The sequence below is a fragment of the Aphis gossypii genome, chromosome 2 (assembly GCF_020184175.1).
Source record: "Aphis gossypii isolate Hap1 chromosome 2, ASM2018417v2, whole genome shotgun sequence".
NCBI classification, from domain to species: domain Eukaryota; kingdom Metazoa; phylum Arthropoda; class Insecta; order Hemiptera; family Aphididae; genus Aphis; species Aphis gossypii.
In genome coordinates this window covers 31,944,528-31,963,573 of record NC_065531.1, presented here as the reverse complement: position 1 = coordinate 31,963,573, position 19,046 = coordinate 31,944,528, and the positions used below count along the sequence as shown (strand labels likewise).

The 19,046-nt window shown below is 26.0% G+C and overlaps 2 protein-coding genes and 1 long non-coding RNA gene across 5 annotated transcripts in view; 2 read left to right on the top strand and 1 right to left on the bottom strand.

Annotated features, from left to right (window-relative positions):
• Positions 1-7,077: 7,077 nt before the first annotated feature.
• LOC126550498 (uncharacterized) lies at positions 7,078-8,295 on the top strand. Its single transcript, XR_007604625.1, has 3 exons — positions 7,078-7,337; positions 8,044-8,128; positions 8,199-8,295. It is a non-coding gene; the product is annotated as an uncharacterized LOC126550498 (long non-coding RNA).
• A 366-nt stretch (positions 8,296-8,661) lies between these two features.
• On the top strand, positions 8,662-11,903 carry LOC114119822 (uncharacterized). Its single transcript, XM_027981535.2, has 2 exons — positions 8,662-8,829; positions 11,238-11,903. The coding sequence occupies exons 1-2, from the start codon at positions 8,794-8,796 to the stop codon at positions 11,763-11,765; spliced, it is 564 nt and encodes a 187-aa protein (XP_027837336.1). The 5' UTR covers positions 8,662-8,793; the 3' UTR covers positions 11,766-11,903.
• Positions 11,847-19,046, bottom strand: part of LOC114119817 (CREB-regulated transcription coactivator 1-like) — a 34,305-nt gene continuing 27,105 nt past the window's right edge. For 2 of the 3 annotated variants that reach the window (XM_027981522.2, XM_027981524.2), the window contains exons 6-14: positions 18,752-18,805; positions 18,331-18,573; positions 18,159-18,266; positions 17,149-17,316; positions 16,946-16,954; positions 15,609-15,680; positions 15,273-15,338; positions 15,061-15,199; positions 11,847-14,505 (exon numbers count right to left, since the gene is read on the bottom strand). In XM_027981522.2, coding sequence (XP_027837323.1) covers positions 14,285-14,505; positions 15,061-15,199; positions 15,273-15,338; positions 15,609-15,680; positions 16,946-16,954; positions 17,149-17,316; positions 18,159-18,266; positions 18,331-18,573; positions 18,752-18,805 — 1,080 coding nt within the window. In that variant the 3' untranslated portion in view covers positions 11,847-14,284. The remainder of the gene's footprint in view (positions 14,506-15,060; positions 15,200-15,272; positions 15,339-15,608; positions 15,681-16,945; positions 16,955-17,148; positions 17,317-18,158; positions 18,267-18,330; positions 18,574-18,751; positions 18,806-19,046) is intronic. The other variant, XM_027981526.2, reaches the window with a different exon arrangement.

Here is a 19,046-nt window from a genome sequence, read left to right as displayed (position 1 = left end):
ACACGTAGATATATATAAAGACGGAATTACACATTTTGCAATGATGTGTACATAAGTACAATAACTGTTAAAGCTTGTGGATGTGTATAAAGTAGACACATATGGTGCGATTTATGATTATATTATGTACAAAAATCACGGACCGCTATAGTATTTATTTAAACCATGAAATGTCAAAATGTATAAATGTCGATATTGTTCAAATCACACGTTTAAACAGTTTTGTCTGTATAAAAAATGAGTAAACATTTAAATAATAACTATATACCTATATATATAGGCTATTGTCCATGGGTAGCCAGCGAGACTCTTCTCGCAAGTCACCCAATATATAGATAAATATGGAAGAGTCGAAATGGAAAAAAAGATCATATTATTATATAATTATAATAGGTATATATGTAACAAATAAGAAAATAATCAAAATTAAAAATAAAAAAATACATATTTAAATAACATTATACTTTTTTGTAATTTTTTCCTACAAGTAAATTGTAATTAAATAAAATATAATACTTTTTTTAAATACATAAATTCATATTAATTTTTTTTTTTTTGTAAAAATGTTACGATACAATTATGCAACAAATAATAATGTAACATGAAAGTATCGATTTTTTGTATCGTTCTCTTAAAATGCTAATAAGTATAAATATCATTTTAATATTTTATACTAGCATTTAAAATGTAAGTATATAATTTAAAAAACAATTTTGTATTGTAAGAATAATTAATTTAAAACCTTTTATTAAATTTTCAAGTTTTTTCAATATACATACCACATAGATTCAAAAATTTAAGAAAAATTAAAATTTTAAATAAGAAGGGTAGGTACTAAAGTACTTTTTTACTATGAAAGGAGTGTTCTGTAAAAATATACATTTTTGTTTCTCAAATGAGAACCTCTTTTTTACTGTAAATTATTTAATAGATAATTATTTTATAATTTGTACCTATATATAATAATTAAAACTTATTGATTTGTTTGATAATCGTAGTATTTAGTAATTATAAAAAAATAATTTTATTGAAGTTCAATAAGAATTTGCAGTAAAACAAATCTGCTATCAAATAATGTTATTTTGTTAACAGCTCCTCCCTAGTCCCTTGGTAGGTACTGAGCAAGTAAATATGTGGATTTTATATAATTCATCAAAAAAATTTACGTCACTACTGTCAAACTGTCACGCCCATACTCCATATTATAAAAATGTGTTAGTTTCTTTTTTTCTTTTATAGATACTTCTGATAAAAGATAAGTCGCGTGGTAAATGGGTATTATTTGCAATGTACTAATGTTAGGTAAATTAGTAGGATATTAATATTAATAGGTACATATTAATAAGCATGATTTTAAAATAATATAAAACATAACATTTGACATAAATAAAATGTTAAAATGTTTATAGTTTACACAAATATTAACCGGTTTTATTAATTTTTTGTTTCAATATCATAATTTATCTTTATAACATAGTAAACTTGTATTTTTTAAATAAGTTATAATTTATGAAAAAAAAATAAATAGATTTCATATGTTTAATAGTATAATATAATGCATATTATACTATTACAAAAAGAAATGTCAGTAAAATAAATTAACGATTATTTGATAAAATAAAAAGAATAGTTGTACCTATTCGTTTTTTTTTTTAATTTAAATCAAAAATGTTGTACCTATGCCTATATATATAAAAAAAAAAAAAATTAAAAAAAAAAAAAACGCTCATCGTACGTGGAGAATACTTTGCACGTGTAATAGGTTTTGAATAGGTAACCTTCTCTTGAACGAGTCTGGTAGAGGTGTGTTCATCTTAGATTTTAAAGTGATGATAAATCGTAGTATTCAAAAAACTACTCAAGTGGAGCTCAATTATTGATGAATAAATTATTATCCGCTTACAGAAAAAAATTAAACTAAAGAATTAGGTAGGTAGTTTAAACTATAAAACTTAATTCCGAGTTCAATTTTCAAACAATTCAATAGCTATCATCAAAAAATACATTTTTCATCGTATAATAATAAATTGTAAGAAGTAGAATGATTATATAAACGCTCAACAAATTAATTTATTTCTAATCGTGTAATTTTTTTATATTTAAATAACGTTTACAATTCACCAATAATTTTGTAGTTATAAATATATTAAATTTAATATCTATAGGGCTTTAACATTTTATACATGATTCCTCAAAAGTTGTTTTTATAATACAATTTAATAACGAAAATCCACACACATATTATAATATGTGTAATTTTTTGTATATTCATTTTAGAGTTCAACATTAGACAAAATTTAAAATAATGATCTTTCTTTTAACGTTATTTTGTTGTGATTAAAAAAAATATATTTTTTTTGAAAGACAATTAAATTTTCAAAACATTTAGACTAATTTAAAGCTGTTTATATTTAAAATAATCATATATAATTTATTTTTATAAAATAATAATTATAAATCAGTTTAATCATAAACCGAAATAGGTACTAATAGAAAAATAAATTAGTTATATAGTGTTATAAATGAGTTTTAAAATATTTTTAGAAATAAAAACCGTCAAACCTTATCCATTCAGAATCGTTTTTCGAACCGATGCAATGATTTATCATTAAATTAAAATTTTACTCATCCATTCCTTTAATCTACTTAATGGTGATATAGATTCTAAATAAACTACATGGCAAGGGGCATTTTCCCCATGTATAAGTGAATTAAAAGCATTATTATATAATGCTTATTTAACAGTTTATTTATAGTGCATTAAATTTACATTGCAACTGATAAAGCTATTACATGTCAATATGTCATATTGTCATGTCCCATAGCCTAAACCTAATATTTATATTCAAGTATACGTAAAGAGCTTATGAAACATTAATTTAGTAATTTTCATAAAAATGTAATTAATATTATAATATGCTCTTATAAAATAGTAATAAGTAATGAATATTGGATTTATAATAATATGCTTAATAATAATATAATTTGGTAGGTATTACAGGGACAGCGTATATATGTATAGGTACAGCGTGATCGACATTAATTCTATTTATAAAAAATGCTGTTTTGTGAATAATAAAGTTGTTTTTATTTTATTTTAATTTAATTTTTACATTTATGTAATTATGTTAGTAATGCAATATTATTATAATAAAAGTGAATATTGCAGTTTTGTACATGCAACTTTGGTTTTTGAAATATTAGGTATCTAGTATAATTACATGGGTATATTTTATAATTTTATAGTACGAGATGTAATGTACGCATTATGCTCTGTTGGCTGTAGGTTGTGGATATTGGATACATTATACATTAGGCTATGTACCTAAATTGAAAGTTCATAGAATTTTATTATGATTACGAGTAATTTAATTAATAGTGGCAAATTTTTCTAACGTGACATATCAAAAACTTTTTTTTGTTTCTTGCTATAGTAATTAAATTCAAAATAAAATATTATATATGTATTATGTTTATTGTATACAAATAATTTCAATAATTTCAGGAGTACACTACGGATATACCTTCCACAGGGGCGGATTTAACAATTTTCCGCCCCTATCCTAAATTAAATTTGCCGCCCCTATCCAAAAAAACTTTTAAATTTCTATTTAATAAAATATCCTCAAATAAATAAATTTTTTCAATACTTAAAATTTATCATATTTTTTTCTAACGAGATATTTCATAAAAAATAAGATAAGCTATAATAAAATACAATCGTTGTTGTAGACGAGTTCCTGGAAAATATAAATACTATTTTGCTAAAAATAAATATACAAAATCCACTATTTCAAAATTTTGAAGTGATAGATAATATTTTAAAAATAATTTTATAAAATCATTAAAATCAAAATAAATATTCAACATAACTTTGCCACCCTATGCGACCGCATAGTTCGGAGTGCCTTAAATCCGCCCCTGACCATCCCTGGTCTAGACTCGACATTTATTTACTTTTTACATTCGATAATAATTGGTTTATATAAATTCGTGTTTATTTCAGTATCTTTGAGTTTTTATTTATCACTATATATAAATGCAATTATTATGAACAAGTTAAACTCTACAACTCTATAAGGGATATTCTATTTATTCGTGTGAACATTTGTTTTATTATACATATTCTAATTCTATATTTCTTCATCTCAATGATCAAACGTGAATATTATATTATACTATATGTCTGTATAAATGATCATTATAAACTATACGCCGTATTATATAGATATACGTATATCTTCATTTGCATAATATAAGAATGATGATGTAACGCTAAAGGGCATAGGTCTAGCTGTATTAAACCATGTGATGGCCATTGGCCACCAATGCCACCACTATATTATAGATTATGATACCTCTCTAGTTTCAAACTAATTTATACAATTTTAGACAACTGAGCCTACCTATATATTTTAATATATCAGTCGTTATATACGCATAAAGTAATATATATAAAGTATAGTTATAATAGAATATGTGCGTGTTTGTATAATTACATATTATTTTACCAGTTCTGCTTATTAAAATATAATGGTCCCGAACGTTTTAACTATATTATAATATGGTATGTAGCCATGTAGGTATACCATATACGGCCTGTTAGACTATTAGACTATAAAATGTATTCGTTTAATGCATATTTTTATGTCTACGCAATAAATTGATGGCTTATGGAAGTATTCATAGTTCAATTATTTTTGGTCGATAAAAAGTGATAACTATAACAATTTTATTTCTATTCCAATTTAAATGTAATTTATAAATCATACAAATACATATTTATATCAAGAAAATCCAACTACCAAACCTGCATTATAATAAAACGAAGCAATTGCCAGTAGGTTTGATTGAAAATAAAACGACAACGGCTCAACGGACGTATAGAGTAGAATTTTAGTGACTTTATCACGCTTTCCTAAGATTTACCAAACGTTTGTATAGATATAAAAAAACAGTATAGACGCCGACAGTTTTTCCTAGTTTCCCTTTATCCGATTTTCTGTTTTCATAAACATCATTTGCGAAAGCGTAATGTGCAATGTGACGAGTGACGAAATCTTGGGGAAACATGTATACGTTTGTATAAATACTTGTATTAGTTTATACGCATTTTCTAGAGTGCAAAACCACCCTTATTCAATATAGGTAGGGTACCGAATTTTTTTATAAATTTTTCTAAGTATATTTTAGTATTAGAATATTATGACCGCGAAATAGTTACAGAGATATTTCGACATAGTTAAAGAAAGCCTATAGAGCTATATTAAAAGCCCCCATTCGGCTCTAATCCCATCATTTCAGCTCCGACAAGGTTAGGTAGGAACCTAACCCATTTTCTAAAAGGACGCCTCAAAGTAAAGAGTATCTACATATCGATTGCCTATGAATTTAGGTACATCAAATATCCGCTAAAATTAATCAATACGTAGTACGAAAGTAGTAGGTACAAACAATGGTGTACCTATATAGGAATTTTTTTCACGATTGATCAGTAGGTAATATTTTTTAAGAGGCTAAAAGTTATAATCAGGATATAAGTTTTAATTGAACCTGGAATTTTATTAAGACCTGACCTTCGTGTAAACCTACGTCACCGGGTATAAATTACTGAACCTATACGTTTTAGTGACAATACTCCACAAATTACAATAATGCGTGAAGTGGATGATATGTTTCACTAAGTTTTTCAGTATCAAAAACCTACCGCTTTAAATAGGTAGGTAGCAAATATATATACTGGGTTCCGCCAATAGATGACTTTCCCATCCCGTAATTTAAATCTCATACAATTTATTTAATGTATAACGTATAAAATATACTACTTATAGACTGTAACATATGTATAAATTTTGTTTTCAATCATAACATAAAAAAAAAAAGATGGAAAATAAATAGCTGCCCATTGGTTCTAGAATTAAAACGTCTTTAATTGAAATAAACGATAGGTAACAATATTTTCAAGGGCCTCATCATGGAGTGTTGTTGATAAACTATAGTCTCTTAAAAATGTTAAAATAATCGTTATTTATAAACAATGTATTAACTTGGAATCATGTAAAGCGAAACATTTCTATTAGAAGTGTTGTTTTCTTTACATTTTGAAAAGTATACGTTTTTAGCTCTTAACCAACTTTGCGGCAGTTATTTATTTGTAATCTAAGTGATTTAACATCGTAAAATATAAATGTTACTGCGTATATTAAAACAATGATAATTATAATTTATAGCGATGCCTAAAACAATGTATACTTGCAATCACGTTTATTATACCGGGAGACCGATAAAACATAGAACAATTTGATTTTAGAGTAGAGTACCTATATATTTTTACATACAAATATATATAAATATATTCCTATATTCTCAATAGATATAACCATATACTCGTAAGTATTCATTTCACATTTGTAAAAAATTTAAAATTTAAAATTTGAGTTTTAAAAGAATACATAGACCATGGTCCATGGATATGGACATATGGTATAGGTAAACTGCGTAATAGTGAATCTGTGTCATCAAATACTAAACTGTTGATTAAAAGATTTAAATACAAGTTGATGTATCTACGATACTTATATATTATAATTTATTATAGTAATCTGTATATTATATTTTAATTGAATATTAATGTTAATTATTCTGTATCATATGATTATGAAGGACGAAGGCAGATTATCTATCACCACCAAAGTCCAAAAGGCTCAATGTTGCAATGGCATCTCCACGAGTGAAGGTATATTGTGGAATAAACTATAGTATATACCTATAATCTATATATATACGAGTATATATATTGTGCATGCGCAATTCTAATCTTGCATTTTATCATTATTTCGTTCAAACTATAAACTTTATTAAAAATTATGGGGAAATTTCCATGAAATTCTGCCTTGATGGATAATTTATTAACATAGTCATCAGTACAGTTTCTTAGTCAATTAATTATTAAAAAAATCAACAAAATAAGTTCTATCTCCTATTGATTTTTAAACTGCACATAGCTACACCTAACAACCATTAATAAACATAAGCTCGTATATAAAATGCCCTTTAATTACAATTAATTTATTCAAATTCTGATTTCTGGAATTTTTAAATATTCTTAAAGACTATACCTAGGTACTTGTATTTTAAAATACTTATATTTTAGAATAATTTAAAAAACCCCTTTTTTGTGTAATTTTTTAACAAGATGATTTTTTTACAATGCAGTTGATATTTAATCCAAACCAAAATTCATAAAAGTAGTTTTTGAATTCTTAAACTATATTTGTGATAATAAGATCTATAATAATAGTACTTCATAAACGGTCTTACAAAGAACATGGAAAAAAGTAATATTTATATAGTCTGCTATAAACATACATTATTGGTTATATTATTTTATTGTATTATTGGTTATTGCTGTTATTGCATATCTATCTAATATAAAAAAAAATGTTATTAATCATTGTCTAATATTTTTTATTAAATTATAAAATGCGTTTTAATTATAAATAGTTTGTTCTGACTTTCTGAGTTATAATAATAAAAAAGTAGTAAGTAGCCTACTTAGCCTTAAAGTAGGTAGGTACCTATACTAAGTAGGTACTAGTAAATTTTAGTGTACTTTTTACTAAACCTACTTAATAAATTTGATTTTAAGCATTTTCAATGATTTAAATACAATAATGTATTACGAATATAATTATAAATAAAAAATTTGGTAGTAAAGGAACGAAGTACCTATATAATATATATATTATATACCAATTAGAAAATAGAGAAAATTTAATACTAAATGAAAAATAACATTATACTCGCGCATCTAGCTCTAATATTTCCTATCTACCTACCAGTTACATCATCGAAATCTTGAGTCTGGACGACCGTTAATGCATAAGATCTATTGGTACTCATAGTTACCTACATCCGGTACCTGCAGCTACATTATTATATGCTGTACTCTATATTATAGTCATGCAATAATATTTTACTAGCAGAATCGATAATTACATATTACGTATAGTAATAATAATATGATGTTATTTTATGTGCAAGTGGTTTGAAATCGTGATTGGACCAGTGCGGCAGGCCGGTTGCAACAACTAAGTCTGGGCCGCAGGATGAGCATCACATCGGAGCGGTCGGTTAAAACATAATACTATATTATATTATATTGTACATGTTATAATATAAAATAACATTAAGTGTAGTCGTTTATCAAGGAAACCCAACAAATAACAATATAATACGACCTATACCTGTGGTGTAGTCGGGCGGGTCGATTTATAGAAACCTGTTGTCCGAGTGTCGTGTGAAATGCACGAAAAACGCATTCGTGCCTAATCGCAGGAAATGGGAAAACGCACAGCCACGGACGCAAGCGCATCCGTCGCCACGATAATAATGCTGCAGTATATCGTAATATATTATGTGCACATATATTATAGATATTAAGTCGGCGATTTCGTAACGTCGATAGGAATCTGGTTTTATGCCGGGTTTGTTGAACTGCCGAAAAAAACCGTCTTCGGCCGCAGGGTCAAGGTTAGTGCGCCTCCTATATGCCTATTATACACACGAAATATGCGTAGGTATAGGCATATGTTATAGTGTGAACGATACATTATATCATATACATAGAGATACTCTCGCTCGTGGATATATAGGTATTATACTTACTACTTAGACATAATTCCGGTAGGTATACCTACTTGGCGCATGCAGTCCGCGGACTATATAAGCGCGTCGATCCGGTGCCCGTGATTTTCTTTCGCCGACAGACTCAATCACGCAAACTCTTACAAGATGGACAAGGCCAACAGAGTGTTCGTCTTTTGCGCTGTGAGTATATAACAATATATTTATTTCATGTAGATTATTATTATATTACCTTTAATACCTACAGGTCATAACTACTTATATTATATTTTTTATAAATTATTATATCCAAGATTAAGTAGCCATATAGCCATATGGCTGTATTTCGGGAATATTGCTACCTACTCCAATTATTTATTACTCTAAAGATATTTTCCTCTCTAGCTCAAAGTATCTATTTATAATACATTCTATATATTAAAATTTTTGTTTGGTAAGTTCTGATTGCGCATAATTTACGAGGATTGAAGACGAGGTAGTACTTATCTAGAATAATATCTATAAGACCAACAAGTGCTTATACTTTTGTGATTTAAACATTTTTGAGAACTGAAAGACTATATAATTAAGTAGGCACTAATTTATTGCACTACCGCCATTATCTATGATACCTAGATACGGGTTCATGCTTTTTTATCTGTAATATATTTTAAATGTCTGTAAATAACTCCAAGGGTTAAAATATTTAAAGAATTATAATATTTTTGTAAAATTATGATATAAACAATTGTAGAAATTTCAAATATATAAGATTTTACGTTTCGAAGTTATATTTAAAAAAAACGTGGTCAAGTGGGTACCGCTCTACTGTACAGTTGGTCACTTTTATTTATCTGTAAAATTTGAATCCAATGACAGATATCATTGTAAATGAAAAGCGATTCTGAACAGAGATGGTTTGTCAGCCTGGGATATATTTTCCAGTGGATGGTGAAAAAGATGGTTTATGTTTTAATGAACTGAATGCCTCAAAATTTAAGTTCTTTTATAATTATTGTAAGCCAAACTTATGAAAAATCTTGTATTAAATTTTCAACTCTTAGCTACTTATACAAAAATTTTTATAAATTATAACTTCAAAATAATTTGCAAATATTCATGATTTTGACTAATTTTTGTCAATATTAAAACTTCAAACGCTAATAAAAAAAAACTGAACTAATGTAGGTATTCTTATATTTTTTGAGTCACTATTAGAACAACTTATGAGGAATTTTGTATTAAATTTTCAAGTATTTTGACTTAGTCAAAATATTGATCTTTATAATAAAAAAATTAAACAAAAACGAATATTTCAAATGCCTGTAAATAGCCTTAAAATAAGCAAAATATTTTGGAAATTAAATTATGTAAAAAAAAAGCCAACCTTAATAACTGGTGAAATTTTCAAGTATCACGACTTATACATTTTTAATAATAATAAATATTGAAAATCGTTTGATGATAAATCGTTATCGTTGTGATTTCGTAAAAATTTAAAATTCAAACGTTCCTAACATTTTTTCTTTAATGACGCTTCGTTTTATATAGCTATTTGAAGGGAAACTTATGAAAAACTTAATGTTGATTTTTTTAATCTTAAATATATAAACAAATTTTTTCATGAATTTCAATCTACAAAATTACTTGTAAAGTTTTGCAATTTCGACATATTTCGTATAAATTTGAACTTTAAATTCTTATTAAAAATTTGTAACTAACGATTTTTGATTTTTTTTTAATTAAAATAAGAAATGTAAAAAAATGTCATTTTTTTTCGGAGGAGGGGGGTATAGTACCAACATACTAATGATTCTTTATAGGTACATGGCATCTCCTCAAGAGACCGCTGCAATAATTGACTCTTTTACTACTTAAACTTTACCAGTTGATTATTCTTACTTATTTGTCTTATAGACATATGTATAGTAGAGGCTACAGAACGTTAGGAATCTAGCCTTAAACTTCACAGATCTTTTAGAAATATTTATTAAATACTATATGTTAATATGTTATCATAGGCACCTATAATACGTATATATTATTTAACTTATCCGGCACTCATTACAATAAAGGATGCTTTAGAGCTGGGTGGTCCATACAACCCGCGGCCTTAGAAGCCTTTTTTTAGCTCCCCAAACGTAACGGAATTTTCGTCATTAGGTATTTGGAAGTACGAATAATTGGTAAATTGGCAATATTACCATTGATTTAATATAATCTAAATCAAGAAACCGTATTCACAATTCGTCTTCAGATTTTAGAATTGTGCTTCAGATTAACAACCACAATCCACAGGGTGTTCAATTGATACTGAAAAATTGGCTTTAATAAAACAATGTCAATCATCACATTATTATTTTTTATTATTTTGGCGACCCCCAGTGTTTTTATGAAAGTGTAAATTGGTCCACCAACCACAAAAGGTTGAACCAACCTGATTTAGAGGAAAATATAAATTAATATGTAGGTACTGTGTAAATATCTAAAATTTTAAATGAGTATTGACTATTGATTCGAGTGTAGTTTCTAGAAGGTTTGGAATATCAAAACGATATTTTTCAACTGTAGCAGTATATTTTTTAATTTTAAATTAATTGTGTACCTTACAGGTTGCAGTAGCCATGATTTCGATCAGTGAACTACCAATTGCAACGGAAGCGTTTTTGGAGCCGTTCGCCAGCCATTTGATCGCGAAAAAAATGATGCTCAAACAAGGATTCGCCGCACCCGCCGGCCAAACACATTACATTTATTACGGTGGCCAATATCAACACCAGCCTCAGCCGCGGCCAGCACCACCCCAGCCCCAGCCCAGTGTTAGCTACGCCGTCGCTTACGGTCCTCAAACGCCCAGCTACCCCGCGTACGGTCCTCAAACTTCCAGCTACCCTGCGTACGGCCCTCAAACCTCTAGTTACCCGGTATACGGTCAGCAGACTAACGGGTATTCGGCGTACGGACAGGCCAGTTTCAGCGGATACAGCGAACAACCCGCGCCCGTCGTCAAACCAGCATCGCCACCTTCCGGATGTCCACCGGCTAGCCAGTCGAGCACACCGGTAGACTACTCCAACTACGCCGTCCACGGTGGACAGGGTTACGGCAGCTACGGCAACAACGGAGGTTATGGAAAATAATGTAGACAGACAGACTACAATACCATAATATTAATTATAGTAATAGTAATAAAAAAATCCACCAATGTATTATTGACTATGTAAGTTTAAAGAATTAAAAATTAATTTAATAGTAAAAAAATGACAATGTACAAACAAGGTTTTCATTATTTATCAATCAATTACCTACGTAAAAAAAAAAAAAAAGTACAAGGTAAATTTGACTAATGTTGTCAATAACTTCTAAGTGTTTCTCAATTGGTCTTTGGCACCACGACGTTTGGCGTGTTTCCGAACAAAAACCCTGTGATTCAATTTTAATTTGAAGACATTTTTTTTTTATTTATACGTATATCATGTGTGCTAAGGGAGTTTACTATTTAAAAAATCTAAGGGAAAAAATGATCTTAAAATTACCCCATAAAGTCAACAGTCTTATTATTTTCAGAAAATATCTTGTCTAAGCGACAAGGCGTTCTTTGCACAAGAATACTTCAAATTAAACATCTACTCACAAATTAATGTCATTTGATACTTTTAGGGCCAAAATTATATTACCATTTGAGAAACACTGATCTAATTCAATTCAATTTTTTTTACAATATTTTTTCTTTAAGTTTTTAACATTATAAATATATTTTTTAAGACAATTATAACAAATAAACACTTCATATAATAAATAATTCACAAAAAAAAAAAAAAAACAGGATTTAAATTTTATTGATTTTTATTGACTAGTATTTAGTATTTAGTAAGTACAGAAATAAAAACAACTCCATTCATGAAATGTTCAACAAACATAGTTTTGCACATCAATACTATATAAAACCACAAAATCAAAAAGCTAAAAATTGATTTTGTTTATTTTTTAATGAACAATAAAAATTCCAAATTTATATTAATCCTAAACTTTATTCTTTGAATAATTATAAAAAATTGTAAAACAAGTAAGTAGGAATTCTTATTTATTAAAAAATTTTAACGTTGTTAATTAAATAACTAAATAAAGGATTTAGAACTCTTTTATGTTTGCATTTTTTAGTTATAAACTATAAGTAATTGTTGAAAAAATGTTGTAATAGTGTGTATCTTGTTTGAAATATCAATCTTCAGGATAATTGACAAGAAATGGTTATAAAATGTGAATGGTAGTTTAATGGTTCAATACAAATAAATTATATATATTATTTATGACCTTAATACATAAAATATGTAATAATAAATATTATAAAAACATGACAGAGTTCCAAATGCTTTACCTAACCAATTAACATAATAAATATGTACAATCATGTTGTACAAATATTTACAAATGATAACTAAGTATTTATTTTTTTTATTCTAAAATAAATCTATTAAAATAAGAGCAAAGTTAAAAATGTATGAATAACATTACTAAGTCTTTAGCAAAGAAAAATATTATTACTTGATTTGCAGGGAAAAATATACATGGTTTATGAACTGAAAGAAAATAAAATTTTAAATATAGACCAAATTTTCCTAAATTTTTTCTATAACATTCAATATTTTTAGTTAAAATTTGAAATTTAATATTTTTCTCATATATACGAGATATATATATATATATTATATAATGATAATTATTTTTTTTTTATTAATTTCAACATTCATTTTGAGTAAAATTTTAAAAATAAAAATTAAAAGGCACATTTAAACGAACACAATTATAAACATGCATACCAAATTTGCCATGGAAAGGCTTAAACAAATTATTACACACACACACACATATATTATATTATACATACTTAAATACAATATATACATACATACATGCATGCAATATATATGTATATGTATTTGTGTGCATATTTATGTATTATGTATAATATAATATAAATATATGTATGTATGTTTGTATGTATATATGTATGTATGTATGTATGTATGTATGTATGTATGTACACATAAAATATTAATAAAAATACATCTAACACGAGATCTTTTAATTTAATTGAACATTGTCTTTTAATTTTAAAATTTAATATTTTATTAATAATAAAAAAAAATTATATTACAAAAACAATTAAGGGTGGGAGAGGGAACTTATTAACATTATATTATAATTAAGTATTAAATATATACTGTATAAAAAATACATATTTGTCTTATTAATCTTACAATATATGCACCATAGGTTCTAAAATTGTGATACGGCAGCTAAGGATATTTAAATTTGTGCAGTACATTATTATAATATAATTATAAAAAATCCAGAGATATGAAAAAGGTATAATATTAGTTATAAAATGCAATGATGATTAGAATATCGGATGGTAACTACATAAAAAAACAACACAAATTTAATGCAATAAGAAAAAAGTATAAATTTAAGTCTTTGGCACTGAAAAAAGAAAATAGCAAGAAAAAAATTACAACAGCTTAGTTATAATCAATATGTTCTGGCACTTTTGTGTAATAAAAATAATAACTATAACTATCCAATTCTAAGGATATATATTATCAATTAATCACAGATAAAAAAAAAAAATAATAAAAAAAATTGTCAATATAATTAGTTACATTTGAAAGTGACGATTGTGATCATTGTTAGTTGATTCATCATTGATTGGTTCAGCTAACATTTGTAAATGTTCCAAGTGATCTAGGTCAATCTGATCAACAAGACCCTGCCTAATGCTTTCTTCAGTGGTGAAGAAGTCGGCATCAAATGCATTTGCAGAATTTAATTCTTTCACAAAATCATTTTGGTTATCTAATTGATCTCCATTAGAAAAATCTACATAAAATAAAGGCAAAATATATTAATTTAAAATATAACGATAGATATTATTTTTTTAAATTTTTTAGCTTCAAATTAGTTCATTAATTATTAATGAAAAGTAAAGAAATTGCAGTGTAAACTGGTGAAGTTTTTCTAGACTACTTGATCATATTTTTTTTTTTGTTATTTGATTAGCTAGACTTAAACTATAATTTAAATATTTCATTGTAGCTAAGAGTTTATTTATATTACTAACTATTTTACTTTGTGATAGATATTTTTAAATGCAATAAATACAAGCACTACTAATTAATTGGTTAATTTAAATCTACATATTAAGTCATGAACAAAGCTGTACACAAAAGAGTGAAAGTACATAATGAGTTTGAATTTTATGCTTAAAATTTATTCAATTTTTATAATTTTTTTTTTATTTTAAAGATAATCAAATACAAAAATACTATATTTTAAATTTTATTTAGCCAACATATAATTGAATTTATTTAATTATCTGAGATAAACTCACTAAAAATCTTAGTCTAAGTTTAAAATATTAATAATATAAATTACCTGTAAGTATTATGTCAGGAATACTGGAAGGAGTATTAGGTGTTGTATGAGTCTGGTTGGGAAATTGAAGAGACTGTGATGGTGAAGTGCTAAAATATCCCATATCAGCTGTCATTTCTGAATTTACATAATCCTCAGTCTACAAAAATAATATATAAATACCTAGGTTAATAATAATAAATATAAATTTAAAAATATGAATATGTAATTACCTGTTGTAAGTATGTGTTAGTTGGAGAGCCCACATATTCCAAGCCTGTAGACACAGGACTATCCAGCTAATCAAAAACATAAATAAATAAAACAGTTGGGTTCAGTTTGTTTTTAAATAGGATTTCAATAACTGTAAAATAATTTATATAATTATCAATAGACATGCAGTTATCTAAGATAAACATTAGTATATAATATTATATACACAATAGATATAAAATATACCTACTACAACAACCCTAATTTTTTGTTATTGATAAGAAACTAGAAAAAATAATATGTACCATATAACTATATAAGGTATACATTTTACAATCTATTTTTGACCATTTTACCTGGATTTGGGCAGTTATCCAAGCTGATGGATTTGAATCTTTTAGCGATTGCATCACCTGATTCCAGTCCAGCTTTATGATAGCGGAACCAAAATACAATTAACTGTTTGATATTTCAAGTAAAGCAAGTCTAATGGTATTTTAATACAAATTTTAATATTGTGCATTTATTCCATAGTTGTTACATGAGAACATATTTAAATTCAGTAATAAAAATTCTTTGGAATTTCAGTAAATCACAAAATAAATTTTGCTAAATAAAAATATAAATTTACACATTCATTAAGCTATTAATAAAATCATCAAGATTACATAATATGCACTCAACCAAAAATTGTACAAAACAACGTTCTGATTCCCAACTTCTTAACAAAAAAATTCAGAGTTTACTTTGATTTAAGACTAACTTGGACTTATCAGATATGCATCACTAAATTTAAATTAAATTCCGGCTTTTAAATTCTTCCTTTCACTTAAAATCAAAATTAACTTAACGAGCTCTTATTAAAATTAATTTGAGCTAACAGAGTCCAGATAAAGGGTCTGCTAAGAAATCAAACTTAAATAAATTACTAATAACTTTTTAATAACCAATGCACCAATTTATTTATCAAATAAAACCTTAAAATCATGACCCTAAAAAATCCAACTTAAATATAAAAACAGTAATTGTAGTATAATCTTGTAGTAATTTCAATAAAGCACTTTCTAATTAAATTAATATTAAAAACTTTCTCATCAATCTCTGATAGCTTCTATTTCTGAAATATTATATATATATAAGAAAGAATGGTGCAGTGGGATTATCCCTTAACCAAAAAAATAGTGTGTCAGACAATAAGGATCACTCCTCCACTCAAGATGTTAGCCAATTACAATTGTTAACTTTTGAACCTATTATATGAATTTTGTCTAAGATATTTAGTAAAAAAAAACTAAAATAATGTATACATCATAAATTAAATTTTTAAATCATAATAATATTTAAATAAAATATTATAAGCGCAGAATTTCACCTTTTGGGTAGTTGACTATCATTTTTATCAAAATTAATTATTATAAAGAATTGAAATCATAAATTAAGATTGAACTACTAGAATCAATAAATATTACATTGTATTAAATATTCAGAATAAAACCAAACAGAAAAAAAACACAATATTTGAAAGCTAACTACATTGAACCAAGTCTAGACTTAGAGTTTAGAGTTATTACTTATTAGTTATTTATAACCAAAAAATATGACCACTGGTAACAACCATTTTTGTGATGAATGTTAAGTTTATTATAAGCATTAAAAAAGGAAAATGTTTTTTTGTTTTTTTTTTTTTACTTACCATCATATCCTTTATTAATATAAGCATAAACCGAAATAAATTATATTCAATTATACTAATTAACAAATTTAAATTCTTCAACAGTTGTTTAAAAACAACTGTTTTAGAGTATTTGGATAATTTATTTGATTTATATCATATAACAATTTCTATGGTTTGTTATTACTATAAAGCTATTGTATAAAATATCTTTAGTGGCTTACCATAGAGAAATTTTCAAAATGGTGTTGAAGATTGTTAGTTTGTGTCAGATTTGAATAAAAATCTTTTTGCGTTTGATAATTTTGATGTTGATTAGTGCTACTAACAGAAGAGTTGCTAGGTGAGGATGGGCTCTGTGGACTTCCACATAACGGACTGGAACTTCCATACTAAAAAAATAACAATATATATATTATACACAATATACATATAAATATAACACAATAATATAAATTATATAAATGCTTATGAATACATTACATAAGTATGTATAAGATAATTTAAAATAAATTCATTCAAGTAATAATAGTAAGGTGTACTTCGTTATTTTATGATGTTCTATTTGACAATTTATAATTATGTTTAGAGTTAAAAATGTAAATTCATAACCATAAGCAAGTATTTTCTTGAGTAAAAATATGTGAAAACTAAAGAATTATAAAATAATAGAACTTTTTACTGAGAATTGCAAAACAAGGATATTTATGGCAGGTATATGTTAACTTATAACTAATAATGATACTAGATATTAAAGTGGTACTAAGAAAATTAGATTGTTGTTGAGTAGAATATCTAAAGAAAAAATATATATGTCTTAAGATTTAACTGATAGTTTTATTCAATTAAAACAAAATCTAGGTAAAAATATCCACAAACATAATATTTAAATTTAAAAATTCAGAAAAACATTTTTATAAATAAACACAAATATTTTAAAATGCTGTTAAACCCAAATAGTGTAAATATTAAATATATTTTATACTACAATTTCTTTTGGCTAATTTTATTAGGAAATAAAGTATTAACAAATTTGGATATTATATTATATTACTCTGTTTTAAATAGAATAAGACATTCTGAAAATTTGATTAAAACTATAAAACCTCAAATAGTTAAATTCAACTTAGAGTATATACTCTAAAGACACTAAATAATTTAGTTGGTCTGATACTTAAAGTTTAATATTACTTTATATATTATTTACATTAACTAAAAATAATAATATACATACTTGAATTGTAAGCCCTGGAGATGATTGTGGACTTGGCCTGTTGGATTGTTGATTTCTATATGATCCTAAAGTGTTTATATTGTTAATCTGGGAATTTCCTATGTTTAACTAAAATTATAACAGAAATATTAGTATTATAATATATATTGATTGTATTAATATAATGACTTACATGCGAGGAATTTATTTCAGTTTGGCCATTAACAATACCACATGACTGGTGAGTTTGTTGTTGTGCTGGTGACAATGGAATATGTTGATACATAAGTGTTTGTACAGGGTTCATTTTTATGCCATTCATTTGGCCAGTTACACAGTTCATATTTGAATTTTGACTTAATATTTGCATTTTTATGTTATTATTGCAATTTTCCCCTGAATTACCATTTCCTGGACTATTATCTACAGTAAATCCCTGCAAGAAAAAAGTTTATAAAATTAATCATACCATACATATTTTTAAATGTACTTAATTTATTCTATCTATTATTTTGCAAATACAGGCAGTCGTTTTAAGTTTGTAAGTAAAACAAACGATATAAACAAACATATATGATACAAAAAAAAAAAAAATTAAATTGCGTGCAACTAACCTTACATGTGCGTTGTAACCTATGGTTCATAAAGTAAGGAACACTAAGGTGATTCTGCAATCATATCAAGGTACTTAAAATGAATAATCAAATATCTAAATAATACTTAATAGACAAAAGAAAAATTAGTAGCAAAGCAAAACTTATGTTTTATTAAATATATACTTTTATAATACAACTGTCAGGATGTTAGCACATTATTTGATTTTTCTCTATGACCTGAGCATAACACAGCAAATTTACATTCATTATAACTGACTTTGTGTTGTTACATTGTACCTATATTAGAGAGAAT

What these genes read in the sequence shown, in the direction of transcription:
- LOC114119822 (XM_027981535.2), top strand. Translation starts at nt 8,794, where the DNA reads ATGGACAAGGCCAACAGAGTGTTCGTCTTTTGCGCT. An exon ending in GAGTGTTCGTCTTTTGCGCT is followed by an intron (nt 8,830 to 11,237) that starts GTGAGTATATAA and finishes TGTACCTTACAG; the next exon opens with GTTGCAGTAGCCATGATTTC.